General features: G+C 37.7%; 1 protein-coding gene across 2 annotated transcripts in view; it reads right to left on the reverse strand.

Moving 5' to 3' along the window:
* CDH2 (cadherin 2, type 1, N-cadherin (neuronal)) overlaps positions 1-17,716 on the reverse strand; it is a 247,101-nt gene that overhangs the window by 41,427 nt on the left and 187,958 nt on the right. For both annotated transcript variants that reach the window (XM_012641770.1, XM_012641769.1), the window contains exons 6-10: positions 15,333-15,477; positions 12,422-12,594; positions 4,227-4,364; positions 3,375-3,560; positions 922-1,175 (exon numbers count right to left, since the gene is read on the reverse strand). In XM_012641770.1, coding sequence (XP_012497224.1) covers positions 922-1,175; positions 3,375-3,560; positions 4,227-4,364; positions 12,422-12,594; positions 15,333-15,477 — 896 coding nt within the window. The remainder of the gene's footprint in view (positions 1-921; positions 1,176-3,374; positions 3,561-4,226; positions 4,365-12,421; positions 12,595-15,332; positions 15,478-17,716) is intronic.

Here is a 17,716-nt window from a genome sequence, read left to right on the forward strand (position 1 = left end):
AGCGATCCACCCGCCTCAGCCTCCCAGAGTGCTAGGATTACAGGCGTGAGCCACTGTGCCCGGCCTGGGTGACAGATTTAGTACATGGTAGTCCTTGCCCTCAAAGAGCTCAAGTAGTGGAGAAGGCAGATGTGTGACCAGGCAGTTGGAGGGAGATTAGGTAGGAAGGGCAGGCAGGAGCGGGGCTACTGTTATGAACTGGGAGCCTGGTCCTCAGGCATGTGGCTTACAGCAGGCACTTGGAAACTAGTGAGACGGTGGCAGTCTTTTTACCGTTACTGCTTTAGGGGCACCTACTTCTGTGAAGTTGAGGGAGGGAGGTTGAGAAATGCTTGGTTCCTGCTTCCTTCAAAACTCAGTTCAATGTGGCCAGTGCAACTGAGGAAGTAAATGTAATGTTTTATTTCATTTCAATTTAAATTTTAAAGCTGAAACAATGTAAAATTTTTTTTTTAAAAAATGTTATTTTGAGGCACAACTACATTTCCCTTAAAGAGCTGAAAATTTAGCATCCTACTTAGGATATGCTGTAAGTGTAAAATACACATCAGATTTTGAAGACGATATAAATGTAAATATTTTTTGAAGTGATTATATGTTGATAAAATATTTAAATGTTAGGTTAAATAAAATATTATTAAATATTTTTTTAAAAAAGGAAAGATGGCAGAAACAAAGAGCAAGAGACAAGTTCTTTTTCTTCAGATAATACATGAGTAGATCCATTCTTGTATTTCCCATCTGATACAGTCATTAATTTACTGAGAGGAAAATTCATCAGAGAATTTTAAATTATCTTGTAATAAGCAGATTTGGTTCCAAGGAAAATTTCTTACTCAAATAGTAAATTGAAAAAAATTTTATGCAGAGCATAGAACATGATGTAAATTATAAAAACACACCATAAATGGCATTTCATACCTAATATTTTGCTGCATATATCGATCTGGGTCCTGAGCAGTAAACGTTGTCAACATGGTACCGGCGTGAAGGCCTTCTTCTTGGCGAATGATCTTAGGATTTGGGGCAAAATAAGGGTTTTCATTCACATCAATAACTGTAACAGACACAGTTGCAGTTGACTGAGGTGGGTGCTGAATTCCCTTGGCTAATGGCACTTGATTTTCTGCAGCAACAGTAAGGACAAACATCCTGTTCGTTTCAAAGTCAATTGGCTGCAACAACAAAAAAAAGAGAAACCATATTTTTGCAGGAAATAAGAATATTTGTAGTCTGCAGTTTATTCTTCTATCAACTCCATTTCCAAAACATTAATTTTTTTCATTCACTACATAAGGTTCCTCTCAAATTTCTGGAAAACGTGCATTAACGTGGTCAGTGATCAAAATATTTATCCCATTTAACCTATTTACCTGGGTACTTCAAAGATTTATGTTCACAAAATAATGCAAAAGATTACTGCACAGATCCACTTATTTAAGTACATATAAAAACTTGATTATTCTTAAAAACAGCATTGTTGACCCAAAATACTAAATAACATAAAGTCAAGTGAGAACATGATAGTCTAAATTTATACTCTTAAACACTGGTATAAATAAAGATCCCTCCTCATCCAGGAAAGCTTTTCTCAGTCTGTGATGAATTGAAGAAAACAAAACAAAAAATGTGATTTTTTAAAAAATAAAGCCAAATTTGTCTGATTTCAAAATATCTTTCATAATCTGAAGTACACATTTAGCAGTAAAACATGCACATACAAACACACCTCTTTTTAAAATAATAGTGTTTTCACATGACAGATGTTTTTCACTTTCCCTTTCTTCGCAAACTATAAAGCTCTGCTGTCTTCAAAAATAATTCTGGGTATTTTACTGGTCTGTAAAAATCCCAAATCTAAGAACAACACCCTAGATAAATGCAATGTACAAATAACCCTTCATGTAAACATTAACTTCCAAAGTTCACTGACTCCTGCTGTCACTAGAAATGTTACCAGGAGTCAAATGACCAGATGTCCACTGTTGACTTCACTTGATCACCTTGTAGAGGAGGTGCAAATAAGCATTACTGTGCGGTAATAACAGGGAAAACAAAGAGCAACCAGGGCTCTCATGCCATCACTGGTAGCCTGACAATGATCAAGAGGTGAAGCTCAAGAGAAAGCCACGTTATCAGCACAAACAGCACCAGTTTCTTACCCTAGACCTCCTCCTCACATCTTCAAACACATCGTTTTTTCTTCGCGCTTTGAAAACCCCAATTCAACTTCCCTTTCTCAAGTATTTTAAACATGACAGGAGAGAAGCCAGGAAGCAAGACTGTAATATTTTGAGTGGTTTCATTAGCCACATTAAACACACCCGATGTAACATTTATTTATGCTAAGTGGTATCTGCACAGCTCTAAGTCCTTTAATGCGCATGAAGCTCATTTGTATCTCATAGCAATGCTATGACTTGGGTACTGTCATCGATTCCACTTTCTGCATGACAAACCTGAAGTTTATAGAGGTGAAATAGCCAGCCATGATCACACAAGGCATCAAGGGCAGAGCTGGGATTCCAATACAGACAGCTGGACTCTGGGCTGGTGTTCTGGGTCACGTTGCTATGTTTCTTCAGAGTTTCCAACCCCCATCCCATTCTGCTCACGCATATACATAATTCTTGGCACTAGCACCTTAGTGTACCTTTCTAAGTAAGGCCAACTTTTGGGTTCACTTACAAATCAAGAGGGGGTGGAAAGCAAAGAAGTAAATATCTTCACTAGTTGGTTAAAAGGAAGGGACTTCACTTTAAAGGGCTCTGACATTATAGCTGTGCATTTATTATTCTGGAAGAACATCCCCTTTGTTTCTAGCACACAATCGTCTTGTTTGGTCCTTTTTTGACAATTAAAGATCAGAAGGACCAATTTCTTAAAGTCTTGAAAATAGCATTTAAAAATAGCCTTGTAAATGCAAAACCTTTTAAAAATGTAGGCTCTCCTCTAGCCTACTCGTTCCATTTTACTGCTGTGATATTTTCTGATTTGGTCACTACCTAAATTGCTGTAGACATGAGCACAGCACTTCATTCTTGATAGTAGCAATGATGATCAAAACCTCAAAATGTGCTATATCACTAATATATTGACGACATTGACAGTTAACATTGTTGAGGTCAGTCCTGTCTTTAGATTGGCAAAACTATCCAAACCGATCTAAAAACAATCATATGTCAATGACAATGTGAGAACCTCAACATAAATTAAACAACACATAACTTCTCCAATATACATGAATTCCACAGCTAGAGATGTTTGGGAAAAAAAAAGCTCTAAGATTCAATGGCAAAATAAGGGATAGGGAGACATATCTTGGTCCTTGCTGAGCAGCTGTCAGAGAGATCAATGGCCCAGGGAACACTTACTTTTACCACGGTGACGAGCCCGTCATTGCTGTTTGGGTCAGTCTGAATGGCAAACCGTCCGGTCGGATCTCCACCGCTGATCCTGTACACTGCATTCCAGGCTGGCGTGTGGGGCTGATCCTTATCTGTCACAGTTAGATTAGCTACTATGACGTCTACCCTGTTCTCAGGGACTTCACCATAAAACTGCGAGAAAGACAAACCTCAGTCAGAGGAGTGACACGGACCACTCAAGACAGCTTGTCCTGATGACCACGCTGCCCAATTTTACTGCCCCATTAAATCTTTACTGTCTACTCTAAATGAGGAGACTGGGAATGCAGGTAACCACAGCATTTATGTTTGGCTTTAAAAATACTATAACATTTTTCAGTAGTCCATTTTTTTTCCAAATTATGTTACAATTTCATTAATAAAATTAGCATCCATTTGTCAGTATCTGGGTGATTAATGTGAGGTCGGGAGGGGGAAAGAACTTGTCTGAGGGAAATGTTTTTACTTCCAATATAGACAATTACATGCTGACGAAATAGCATAAATCAGTCATATAGTTCATGCACCTGAAAATATTTGTAAGTGTTTTGTTAAAACAGCACAAAGTCTTTTTAGGACATTTTTTCCAGGCAGCATATTTCTATAACTTTAACAGTGGACTTGGAGACTATGAGGAAACCAATTCCTTGGATGCCTTATTTAAAGCCCTGGTGACAGAAATGTCTGAGTCAGTAGACATTCATTCTGCTATTAGATGAAGCGAGTTCCACCTCTGTTTAATACATTTATTATTCATGACAAAACTTCTCAGTAATGGACCACAGACCCAAAGTTGTGTGAGTGACAGGCTGTACTTACTGTCATGGCGGTAAACTCTGGGGGATTGTCATTGACATCTGTCACTGTGATGACGGCCGTGGCTGTGTTAGAAAGGCCGTATGTGGGATTGCCTTCCATGTCTGTAGCTTGAATTATTAACGTATACTGTTGCACTTTCTAAAAAGACATAAAGATAACAACTTAAATGAAACTAATTCCTCACGAAGACATAACAGTTGTTCCGTAAATGGCTCTTTATTACACGCAGAGAGCACAACATCATTCATTCTGATTAACATGACTTGAAATTTCCCAAGTGGAGTTTACTTTAACTTATGAGGCACAGGTCTGGTCCTTGTCTAGAGAGATTTAACTGTGTATATTCACCTCTGCTCGCCGAAAGGAACGCATTGCAGATGTGTGAACTTCACAGCTAAGCTGAAACCTCCATCTGGGTGCAACCTCTCCCTTCACTTCACAAGACCGTGATCAAGCATTCAAGTCATATGGTTCATATTTACTTTCTCATATGTTAATTTCTATCCAGTTTAGGATACTATAGACAATGAAGAATCTCAAAAGAGGGAGACGAAAGCATATATAATTTATAAAGTATACACGCTTTCCTTTTGTATATTCATGAATATATTCTTTCTATTATAACAGGGTTGATACAATGTTTTTCCCTAATTCCCATTAGTATATATTATTCAAAACTATATAGAGGAGATATACAATATTCTTAAACAAAGTCAAACCTAATTAAAGGATTTGTTTATATACTTAGTCCTGGAACATAGTAGGTATTCAATGATTACATAGTCAAAGGATTTGAGCATAATGTTTATTGTGTACAATGTTTTGAGCACAGACCTTTAATCCATACAGATATGAATACTTTTTCACGTAGATAGTCATTATCAAACAGGCATCCATTACTTTCAAATTCCAAGTTGACCGTTTTAAAAGGAAGCCAAGTTAAGTTGTAATGTATCTAAGAGAAAATGTTGAGACTGTCTAAGAAGTCAGACACTTGCTGACAAAGTTTTATATCAGGAAAACCTAGCTAAAAACAATCTCTAAAATCATTTGGCATCTCTGTGGAAATTGGCACAGATAAAAGAACTATAGATCATTTTCATAAATGTTAAAACATTCTGAACAACAAAATCCACTTCTTCATACAAAAATAAACTGTCACTGCAAAATGTGGTTTTCCCTGATTCTAAATATAGCTAACATTATGAATAGCCATTCTTAAGGGATTTCTGGAGCTTGGATGGAACAGACACAAATTGTAGCTTTTGATTTGGTTGTCAGAGGGAGGGGCCCAGGAAAGAAAGGAGTAGGAGGGAAAGCCACACCTCCCACATTAGATTTTAAGTCTCTGTCCACCCAGCTGCCGATCTCTAGCAGTTATTTATCTTAGTTATTTTTTATCTTCTTCAAAGAGAAAATGCCAATTTTTTTTGAATAAAAAAGGAACTACAAAGAAACAGTGCTGGTTGATTCATTTTATTTAATAATTTTTCACTATAATGCTAGCGTAGGCTACAACACTTCTCAATGGTTTCCTTCCCCAATTCAGAGTGTCACTTTAGTGAGAGAATTTTGCAGGGCATTCAGTCCAGCTTCCCATCTGAAACCCAAGAAAATAAAAATTCATTATGACTTTTAAAATGCCACTTTTGTTAGCTGCTACTTGCAGAAACAGATGAACATTCTCAAAAAAAAAAAAAAAAGAAAAGAAAAAAATTGGAGTTTATTTTTTTAAGAAGGTAAAAAAACCCCATAGATATTATATGAAGGTACAGTTCTTTCCTAATGTTTATTCTACAGAAATCTTTAAAATTTGTATAGGCATAAGATATACAATTTTCCACTAAGCTGCATATTGGGATCAGTAGCTAATACTTGAAATTTCCCAGTTGCTTCAAGCTAGTCTTGAAATCTTTAGGTTACAAAAGAACATTTGCTTTTTCTAAAATATGATGTCTCTTCAAGTAAAAAAAAAAATCCACTTGGTAAATAATATGATCTCCATTTTCATATTACATTTAGTAAGGAAGCCTTGACAGCTTATGTTTTCAACAACCGAATTATTTAGAGCTTCTTGCGTCATTTAGTCACTGGGCATCTGGTTCCGAACGACTGACATTTAGATTCCATAAGAATTTGACTTGTCACCCTCACAATCCCTCAGCTGATTAAGGAAATTCTGCTTAAAAACTTCTCCACATTTCCTGTTCTAGATGGGATCAAATCTCAACTCATCTGCTTGCTGTCAATCCTTCCCTCACTATCTCCTTTCTAAATAGGTAAACTCACCTATTTCACTAAAGGTATCCCTTCTCCTTCCCTTATGCCAGAGTTCCCCAACCACCGGGCTGCAGACTAGATCGGTCCGTGGCCTGTTAGGGACTGGGCCGCAGAGCTCCACTGCTCCTCCCTCCTTCTGTCCATAGAAAAATTGTCTTTCATGAAATTTAGGAATGGGTGGGGGTGGGGCGCACAGCAGGAGGTGGGTGAGCAAAGCTTCACCTGTATTCACAGCCGATTTACAGCCGCTCCCCATGGCTCCCCATGGCTCTCATCACCGCCTGAGCTCTGCCTCCCCACCCCACCCCGGTGGAAAAACTGTCTTCCATGAAACCGGTCCCTGGTGCCAAGAAGGTTGGGGACTGCTGCCTTATGCCGCCCCTGGAGGTTTTTGTATTTATCTTCAAATGTCCTGTCATGACCCTACGTCACTGCATGTGGCATTTCCCTCTCCTAGACCAGTGGTTCTCAACTGGGGTGATTTTGCCCCACCACGGGACATTTTTGGTCATCACAACTAGGAGTACTACCTACATCTAACGGGTAGAGGCCAGGGATGCTGCTAAATGTCCTGTGATGCACAGGACAGGCCCCCACAACAAAGAATTACCCAACCCAAAATGTTAAGAGCATCACGGTTGAGAAAGCCTTGCCTAGAATACCCTTCTCTTCAATCTGAAGCTGGCCAACAGGCAGCTTAAAGTCACTCAGAGATGACTTCTGAAAGTCCTAGAGGCAGAGCTGCTGTCCTCAGGACTGTGCCCTCACAACACACCCCTGTCGCTGTTTATAGTTTATGTGGCTGGTATCAGTCGTATGTCTGTCCTTGCTCCATTCCATGTGTGGGTGTGCGCGTGTGCACGGATACACACACACACACACAAAACCATCCCCACGGCCCTTTGTTCACGTTTGTGTTGCTGCTATATAGCATGGTGCCTGACACAGAGTAATCAAGCAGTAAATACTTTTGACTTTGTGGCTGTAGAGATGAATGGATGAGAAATCTTGGGCCTTGCATTGCCTTATAAAAATCAGCTCAGGTTAAGGAAAAAAACAACTTGTAATTTCATGAGTAGCTATAATTTACTTATTAAAACATATGCTGGGAGCATAAACTAACTCACTATTTCCTAAACTGCAGTGATTCACACATAATCTTCCCAATTCTGCCATATCCTCATATTTCTATACCATGAGTCACTTCCTATTTATCTTGACATTAATTCCCTTTTTTAAAGCTTAAATGAATTTATTGTAAAAGTGCCACAAATGGTACTAGCATCACTTGCCATAAATATAACTGTAAAAAATAAACAACATACAATTCTTGGACTCTGTCAGTCTCTACTTGATAGAGTAGCATCTAAAAGGCTGTGCTCTCTTGCTGTCCTAGAAACTTCTATGAATGTACTAATTAAAATCATTATACATGTCATGTAGCACACTTTTGAAACGATGGACTAGAATGATACCAGTAAATGAGGAGTGGAGAACATTTAGTCATTCATTTGTTAAAAGTTTACTGAATGTCTACTGGATGCCAGGCAGTGTCGTATTTACCTGGACAAAATAGTGAACAAATCCAGATATGGCCTTGCTTTCATTACGTAAGGGACCAAAGAGTAGTGGCCCACAGGCCCAAATGTACCATGCAACTGTAGTAAGGGGAAAAAGCAGAGATGCAAGGAAGCTTTGATAGGGGCGTTGCAACTAGCCCTCTAAGCCTGGGGGGTAGAATAAATTCAAGAGATATTTTGGGGTTAAACAGAGAAGAACTTGATGACTAAACAAATTGGGGGTGGATGGATAGCAGTGCATGGTAAAGGCAATCAGTCCATAACCTTGGGAGATGGGGGGAAGGTATTGATCACATGAAATTCAATCACAGGAAATTCATCATAAATCACAGATTTTGGCAGATGACAGATTTGCTTTTGGATAGACTGGGTTAGGGAATGGACGGTTGAATAATAATGTCACCAGATCATAGCAGAGAAGCACAGGTTTGTGACACTGTTCAAATTCTTAACTGCTAAGCCCCAGTTCCCTTATCTGTGAAATAGGGCTGAAAGTACTACCTACCTTGTAAATTTGTAGTCCAGAATTTTTTTTGCATGTTTATTGTATGCTAATACTGTTCTAAGGGTCTTGATAATAAAAAACAGTAACTTTTTTTGAGATAGAGCTTTATGCACCAGGCAGAGTGCTAAATACTATACATTATCTGATTTAATTCTCCCAATAATCCTATAAAGATGGTGTTTTTAATCACCATTTTACAGATGAGGAAACTGAGGCTTAGGAAGGTAAGGAAACTTGCCTTGGACACCCAGCCATGAGTGGCAGAGACAAGGCTTGAACCCAGGTTTCTCTGAGTCGAGAGTCTGCGTCATTAATCATTCCACCATATCAGTGCCCTCTAAGAAAGTCAGAATGCGGTGTATGTGTGGCATGTGCACATCTTGAGTGGAGGAAGCAGGCAGGAAGCCAGATTTCAAACAGACGATGAAGGAGAGGGAGCTGAGCAGTGAGTCTGGGCTGCCCTTTGGAGAAGTCTGACGCTGAACTGCAGGAGAAAGTCTAATAACTTGAACATTTCTTCAGGGTTCAAGTTCTGGGTAAAAAGATAAGGGACATCTGCCCCACTGGACATGTCAAGACTAGGAAACCAGCTATAATTTCTATGTAATGTCGTCTTTGTATGCAGAGAGACAGGCAGAGACTACTGTGCATGCCCAGAGAAGGGGCTGAGAACTGGCTCTCGAAGGGCGAGAATTAGCTTATTAGAGAGGGGAAAGGAATATTTAGGCAGAGGAAACAGGAACAGAAGAATAGAAAACGTCTATTTGTACAAGGAATTGCATGTCGTGCTATGGGTGGTTGGGTGTCATTTGGCTGTAAGTGGGAGGCAAGGAATTCTGGAGGGTTCAGCTAGAGAAGGCTTGGAGGCCTAGGTCCTAGAGGGTCTGGAATGCCGCATTAAAGAGCTCTGACTTCATCCTATGGGCACAGTGAGCCATTTTACCACAGGGAAGACTCAGTGTGTTTGTAGATTACGAAGCAACCTATGGAGAGGGGGAGACGGGAGATAACAGAAAACAGAAGATACTCCTTCATAACAGAACTAAGGGTTGAAGGCACAAATCAAAGGACACTTAAGCTTGGAAAACAGGAAGAATAATTTTCTTCTTATGAAGAGAAGTAAAGCGATAGTGTTCAATCAGGAGATTGAATCATGCTGCCATTTGTGATGGCAACGGGGGAAACGATAGCTCCTATTCACTGGGTACCGTTCGGAATGCTTTATGCATCGTGGCATCACCTTCCGTTGCCATCATCCCCCAAGGTAGGTATTACACTATTACTATCCCCATTTACAGATTTGGGAGCTGAGGTTTCAGATTAACACACTGAAGGTCAAACGGCACATAACAGGGAGAGCCAGAACTCAAACTTGGGGAAGCAGGGGTGACTCAGCAGCAGTCCTGTGCGAAAAGGGCAGATGGACAGGAAGGGAAAAGGCTGAAAAGAAAAAAGAAAATGCCAGGAATAGCCACCGCCAAGTCACGTGACAAGAAGTAAGACAGAGATAAAAAAAATCAAAGACTGGAAAACGTGGTGGATGCAGATTTAGGCCTGGAGAATCTGAAGAATTGGTATTTTTTTAAACTTGCAGATTAAAGAAAAATAAAAAGCTGAATCTCAGTAAGCATTTTGATGATTAGGAGTTCTCAATCACTTAAAGGTGTCACACATCCTGGGAGAACGATGACTAAAATTACTTTTGACAGAAAGGAAACTGAATTCTAATAGAAATAAAAGAATTTCAAGCCTGCAAGAGGACTGAAAAAGTCAAAGTAATTTATCCCCGGCCTCAGGAAGAATTACCATAAACTGTCTGAGATAGACACATTTTTTGTATGTTAAATTACTTTTAGAAAAGGAAGGTTTTCCATAATTTCCCTGGTAATTCATTGTTGTGTTTAATAATTTCTCTGTCACGAAGCTATTTCTCATACTGTATCTAACCCATAATTCTTTAGTTTCAAATCCATTTCTGTATTAGTTTCATCAAGGAGTAGTGAATAGCATCTCCAACCACTGGAAGATAAACTTAACCATGACTGTGGCCTCATTGCGGGCTTTCATCCTCTACACTAAATATGGTCTCTTTGATTTTTAAACATGGTTGGTCTGCTTTAGTAAAAACTATCATTAATTCTTCCTGTCTCTTTCTTGCCATAAAACAGCCAGTCTAAATGTGACAGGAGTATTACTGTATAAAAACAGGATGAAGCCCAATTTTTATATCTCACAATGACAGTGTGAATGAAAGAGAAATATTAGGATTATGAAATGAGCTAAATCTACTTGGTATGTGAGTAACCTGGCACTCAAGAGAGAATATTGAAAATTACCCCGTATTCTCAAATAAATTACGGCATTCACGCTGAGTTTACTGGCATATAAAAATAGCATTTCATACAGTAGTGAAGAGATGAAAAGACATACATGTTCCAAATATCACTAAACTCAAAGTACTACTGCAAAAACTAAACACATTTCGATAATCTCTGATGCAAAACATTCCTAAAAAAGAATCGCTGACACCTGGAAGCTAATAGGTTTAATGTCATGGGCATACATCTAACGCCTAAGTAAGGCTTTCAGCTCAGAATAAAGTCATCTTGATTAGCTCATATTACTTTACTGTAGTGCTTCTAACACTATCTTGTGTATATAATTAATTGCAATAGTACTGTTTTCTTCGATTCAATTCAAGTGAATGCCACTATGACAAATAAAGCGTCGAAAAAAACCAACTCCTAAAATCCTTGTCAATAATATTTTATTGCAGTGGGTATAATGTTTCCTTTTGACATATATAATCAAAAGTCTCATTACAGTAAAAGCTGGCTCAGCCAGAAATGTACAATGCACAAATCTCTGTGAGTTGGCACTTTGATAATTCACTCAAACAATGATTATGGTGGTCAAAATAATGACCTTGACAATCTATTAAGAAAATGGTCAGGAAAGAATAGAGAAAGGATGTAAAAGCTTCATTAGGACTGGACTTTTCAGGAAAGGATATGAACAGAGCTTAAATCAGAACCCGAAAAACTGGAAGGTCCAAGATCAAAAAAAAGAGGTGCAAGGCATTTTTGGCAGAAGAACTCACGTGAACCGTAACACAGAGGTACACAGAAGCTCAGTGAGTTGAGCACTGTCACATTGAGATGAACCAGCTACCCATCCCCTCTCAGACGGTGACACTACATAGCCTGTCAATGCCTTCAACGTTTTATGCCTTTTCAAGAAAGTATTATATCAGAAGTGTGTTTCTCTGCATTTTAAAATGCTTATCAGCAGAGTTAATGTAGTTACTACCGTTGAAATCTAAGAAAATTAATCTTAGTTAAGGGACTAGTTCTAATAAAAGACATGACCTACTGTGTACTATATCAGCCTATCCACAGGGGCTACAAAAAACCCTAATCTCATCCATGTTATTTGCAGCCTCCTAAAAATACAAGTGTTAAAAATTACCCCAAGTTCATGCGCACGTCATTTCGCCATGATTTTTAATTAATTCCACACAAAAACCTTTGACAATGAGGGAAAACTGAGGCAATGTTAAGCATTTTCTAAGTTAGATACCAGAGAGTACTGGTTTAACTTAGTCAATTATCACATTAAATATGACACAGGCTAGCAATGAATGATCGGTATACAGAAATTATTTAACCAGCCTGAAGTTCTGTAGAAAATCGTACCATAGATTTCTTAAGGAAAATTATTAGCATTTGAATAATATTGTGTACATATTATTACCTGGAGATAAAGTGTATGCGCTACTGTGTACCTTTAAGAATAAAAAGAAATTCAAATACAGTTTTTGGTTGGCTTACCTCTCGATCAAGTCCAGCTGCCACTGTGATGATATCTCCCGTCTCATTGTTGATTGTAAACATGTTGGGTGAAGGGGTGCTTGGAGCCTGAGACAGAATTCTGTACCTCAGCATCCCATTGAGGGCATTTGGATCGTCAGCGTCAATCGCAGTTACGGTCATCACATAGGTTCCTAGAGACAGTGTACATGGAAAATGCATGATTACCCTTCATTTCGGGTCACCTAAAAAGCAGGTATACTTACTGTTTTGGTCTGTCTTATTTGTATTTTTCTAAACAAACATTTTAAATCATTTAGACTTGATTAAAAACCCTACTGATAAGAACAGTACTCACTTCAAAAAATATAAAACATGGTCTAGAGATACCTGAAAAGAATATGATACAATATACATATGTATGAAGATGCAATTTTTCCATAACTGTAGAAGACAAATTCATTTTATGATTCCAAAAAGGTTCACATCAGACCTTAATTGATATAAAATGCAAATAACAGGTAATATGGATACCCTTAAAAACATAGTTTCTGGCTGCCGATTTCTTCCCTCTGTCATATTTTCTTACGCTATGCGATAACATCGAAAATGACATGCTCAGTGCGATTCTCCCTAGTGCCTCAGTCCCTTTCTGAAAGTGGGCTGTGTGCATAACGAGGCGTACTCCATTTCCTCAGGTCATAAGAAGCCACTTCATGCATTACTGTTTTGGTACATTGAATAGAGATTTGGCATTGTGGTTCATTATTTTCTCAGAGATTAAAAGAACATTGTAACCAACGTAGGGACCTCAATTTATTAGACATTTTGGAAAAGAAATCTAGAAAGCATTAGGATCAAATTAGTTCAAACTAGCGAGCCAAACTGTAATTTAGAAGTAGAGTGAGAAACAGTTGCTATTTAGGATGGCTTGTTCTATGGGATCATTTCAAGAACTGATTTGCAAAATTTTCTATCTCCAATCTTCCTCTTGAGTGCTTTCTAAGCTCAGTTCTACTTTAGAGCCTCTGAGGCACATAGGCTGTTCTCTCTATATGTTGGGGCTCAGAAGCAAGCATGGCTTTGTCAAATTATTCAAATCTCTTTTTAGAACTTGTCTCTCTAAACAATTCACCTTTTTTGATTATGTGGCATCCCTACACCCTTATTTTTCAAAACTTTCTTTGTGTATTTGGTTGTTTTTTTGTTTCTTTTATTTTTTTTATTTCCTCCTCCTACTAGAATTTAAGCTCCAACAAGGCAGAAACTAGCTCACCACTACTGTACCCAGAGCAGGGCCTAACACACAGCCCATGCTTTATAAACATTTGTTGAATGAACGAATGTACAGTTAAAACAAAAATTATGTTTCAGAACCCTGAGCCAAAATACTGATCACAACACAGTTTAACTGGATTCATCACATTATTAAACCTCACCTAGAACCTTATTTTCAAACTTACAGAAGAATCACAGGAAATACACTCAAGAAATGTCTTTACTTCTAATGATCACTGAGAGCCTGTCTTTATTTATTTATTTATTTAACAGATCCATCTGACCAGGGAATAAGTCTTTTGTTTATGGGGGACTTACATGGAAATTCATGGTCAAATGCATAATAAATATAGCTTTAATCATTTATTTTTAATAACTTTTGTGAAGCAGTATTTTTATGAAGTTTGAAGTAATACAGAAAAAAAGAAAAGAAATGATGAAAAAAACAAAACAAAAAAACTTCTTCACAGCCAAAGAAGCCCAGTGTTTATTTCTCTTTGGAATATTTGTGTGAGACTTGTGTTTTAGTAAGGATCTGTTTAACTTGCTTCAACTTTACTGTGTTTTAAAACACCGATGAAAGCCACTCTGAAAATGGGACTCCAAAAGGAAGGAGCCAGGGAGGGCTGAACTTCCTGCACAGCCCCTGCCCTCCCTCCAGCTGCCCCTCGTCCCAGAGCTGTGTCTTTTCTGAAGATGCAAAAAAGTGTGCTTGGACCAAAAAAACGTACGCATTTAAGGCACAGTTTGTTATAGCTATAAGTTGATGAATGCATAAGGGAGCTATGTAAACTCATATAAATGACAAAAGTATTATGTAGTACAATTTTAAATGTCAAGGCTTTTTTAAATACAAAAAAAAAAAAAATTAGCTAACCAAATCTCTCTAAAATACCAAATCATCACAGGAAGGTTGGTCAAACATTTACTTTTACCATCTCTAAACCAACTGTCTTGTCCACTAGTTTTTCAAACTAAATAGGCCTTTCTGATCTGGCCATTCTACTCTGACTGAAGTCTACAGCGTTTTCAGTAAGAACCCGGGACCTTGGTCAAATACCACTTTGCAACGGTGGGAGACTTTGGGTAAGTGCTGTTTCTATGCTGGTTGAAGAGAGGGCTGCAGGGAATGAAAGAGCCATCCTAAAAGTAACTGTCCTGTATGGCTAGAGGGCAGCAACCACAGCTGTCACCCAGCCCCTTCCTTGCTTTGAGTTTTATTCCACCACCCGGTCCCAGGAACACCAGGCATCTATAAGGATTTCCAATATTGTTTAGTGTCTCCTATGATCAAATCTGTACTTTACAAACAGAAAGCCTCTAGTCTCCTGGGGCTTCCTCTCAAGCTGCATTGACTGTATCAACTAAAGCAGAATCAAAGAATCCTATAGATTCTATAGGGTAGAATCAAATACTATAGTGTATATTTTTTTTCAAAGGTGGGAAAATTCATTGTGGGAAGAAGTATATTTTTCTGTTTTTCTAATTTCAATCAGTTTTTCCCTAATTACCTTCCTTTTTCTCCAAAAGCATTATGAATCAAAGAAAATGACATGAAATGATTCATATGATTTCTTCTTTTCTGGCTTATCTAATAGTGCCAGTTATACTACACTTCCTCAAGTCATCTCCAAATTACTATCTTCAAACTTACCAGGCTTTGATCCCTCAGGAACTGTGCCGTTCCAAACCTGGTGTAAGAACTCAGGTCTGTTGTCATTCATATCAATAACATTGATGACAATGTCAATGGGGTTCTCCACTTGATTTCCATTAATATCTACTGCATGTGCCCTCAGCTGCAAAAGTGATTAGAACATAAAACTATTTAAGAGATTTTTGTCTGTGAGAAGATAATATATACAATCACAGTGCTATTAAAATGGCAACAATAAACTTAATAACAGCTGAAAAACAAAAGCTGTTCTTCCCATCCAGATTTAAGTTAGCCAAAGTCCATGTAACCAGGGTAGGTATAGGAGCAAGAAGCCACCATTTACTACATACAAGGCATTATGCTCAGAGCACAGTGGATTTTAACTCATTTAATCCACATACAAGAGTGGGGCAGAAACTGTCAGCAACTGGAGAGGAGGAAATTGAGCTTCAGAAGGGCTAGGACACTTACGAAGGTCACCGTGTTCTGCTGACAGAACTCAGATCCCAAACCAGTTCTGTCCAATTCTAAAATCCTTTTGCTAAACTAGCAGAGAAGACAGAGTCAGGGTAATTAAAAATATTAGACTAACATAGAGTAGTCATAGAGATCAAGAGAACAGAAAAAAAATCTAGGAAGAGTTAAATGCACATGGAAAATTTTGACCCAAGTTTTTTTTTCTTAATCGTAGAAGTTACTCATAAACATTGAAAATACATGCGTATATGTAAGATAGCTGTTCCTCTCCCCAGCCCCAGTTCTCAGTTTTATAGATACTCTTTTAGGAATTTTATCTTATTTTCCTTCTTAAATAAATATAATCACTCATCTACTCTTGGAACAGTATCTTCAAAATTTTTTCATGTAGCACATAGAGATCCATTTCATTGTTTTCAATGTCTGTGTAGTGTTCCATTGGATTGTATATTTTTAAATGGAATGCTTCTATGGTTTTCCCAAGTCTGATGCTGGCTGTTGGTTTCTGTTGGATATGCTCTATCAAGTTAGAGAAGCTTCAACATATCTTTTTTTTTTTTTTTTTATTTCGAGGTCACTAAACCCATGAAACAATGTTATTGCCTTTCAACACCTATAGAGATAATCTTTTCCTCCTTGACTCATTTAATACTTTATAGTACATTAATAGATTCTTAGTACTGAACCTTGATTATACTTATAATTATACAAAATACTGAACTTTAATACTTGCAATTCTGCAATTAATTCTATTTTGTTATGGATATTGCACCTTTAATGTGCAAGTAAGCAAGCATTTGGAGAACAATAGTTTACCCAAAAATTGACCTGAATATATTTATTTGCAGAGTTTTAACCACAGGGTTCAGATAGTAAGAACTCATATAGGTAGAGATATTGAAGTTTTTTTTTGTATTAATATTATTTACATTCATAAATTAGAAAGTAGTCTAAATAAAGCTTGGTCTATTGTAGGCTACCTTTATCAAGTTTCCCTATTAACGCTATGTTGTCTATGTAAAAGGTTTGGAAGATTTACTTCTTTCTCTGTGATTTAGAACAATATAAAAAGCATTCAAATAACCTGTTCCTTCAAGGATTTTAAAAGAATGGGCTGATGAAACAATCAAAGCCTTTGAGAGGAGGGAGTATTCAATAATACTCAGTGCTTAAAACATTTTAAATTTCTCATATGCTTATTCATCTGTTTAGGTGTAGGAGAATCTATTATAGTTAAAAAATTAAATAATTTTAAAAGCTTGCACGAGTGTAAGAATTCAACAAATCTATCAATGGGAAAAATAAGACTCTAGAAACAAACACAAGCGCATGTGGGGTAAAAGTTTTAATGACTAAGTGTCCATGATAAATCAATGGGGGCAACTAACTTAATACATGCTGCTGGGACAACAGGCTAGTCATAAAGGAAGAACAAATTGAGTCTATATCCATTTCCCCTTTTATTAAAACAACTAACTTGGGCGCTGTGGCTCACACTTGTAATCCTGGCACTCTGGGAGACTGACGAAGGATTGCTTGAAGCCAGGAGTTTGAGACTAGTCTGAGTTACATAGCGAGACCCCATCTCTACTAAAAATAGAAAAATTAGCTGGGCATGGTGGTGCATGGTTGTAGGCCCAGCTACTCAGGAGGCTTAGGCAGGAGAATTGCTTGAGCCCAAGAGTTTGAAGTAGCAGTGAGCTATGATGCCACTGCACTCTAGCCCAGGCAATGGAGTGAGATTCTTGTTTCAAAAAAATAAATAAATAAAAATTAAATTAAATAAAAATTAAAAATAATAAAATAACTGGAAGAAGTATATTTTTCTGTTTTTCTAATTTCAATCAGTTTTTCCCTAATTACCTTCCTTTTTCTCCAAAAGCATTATGAATCAAAGAAAATGA

Source organism: Propithecus coquereli, unplaced genomic scaffold, assembly GCF_000956105.1.
Source record: "Propithecus coquereli isolate 6110/MARCELLA unplaced genomic scaffold, Pcoq_1.0 Scaffold17, whole genome shotgun sequence".
Taxonomy (NCBI): Eukaryota; Metazoa; Chordata; class Mammalia; order Primates; family Indriidae; genus Propithecus; species Propithecus coquereli.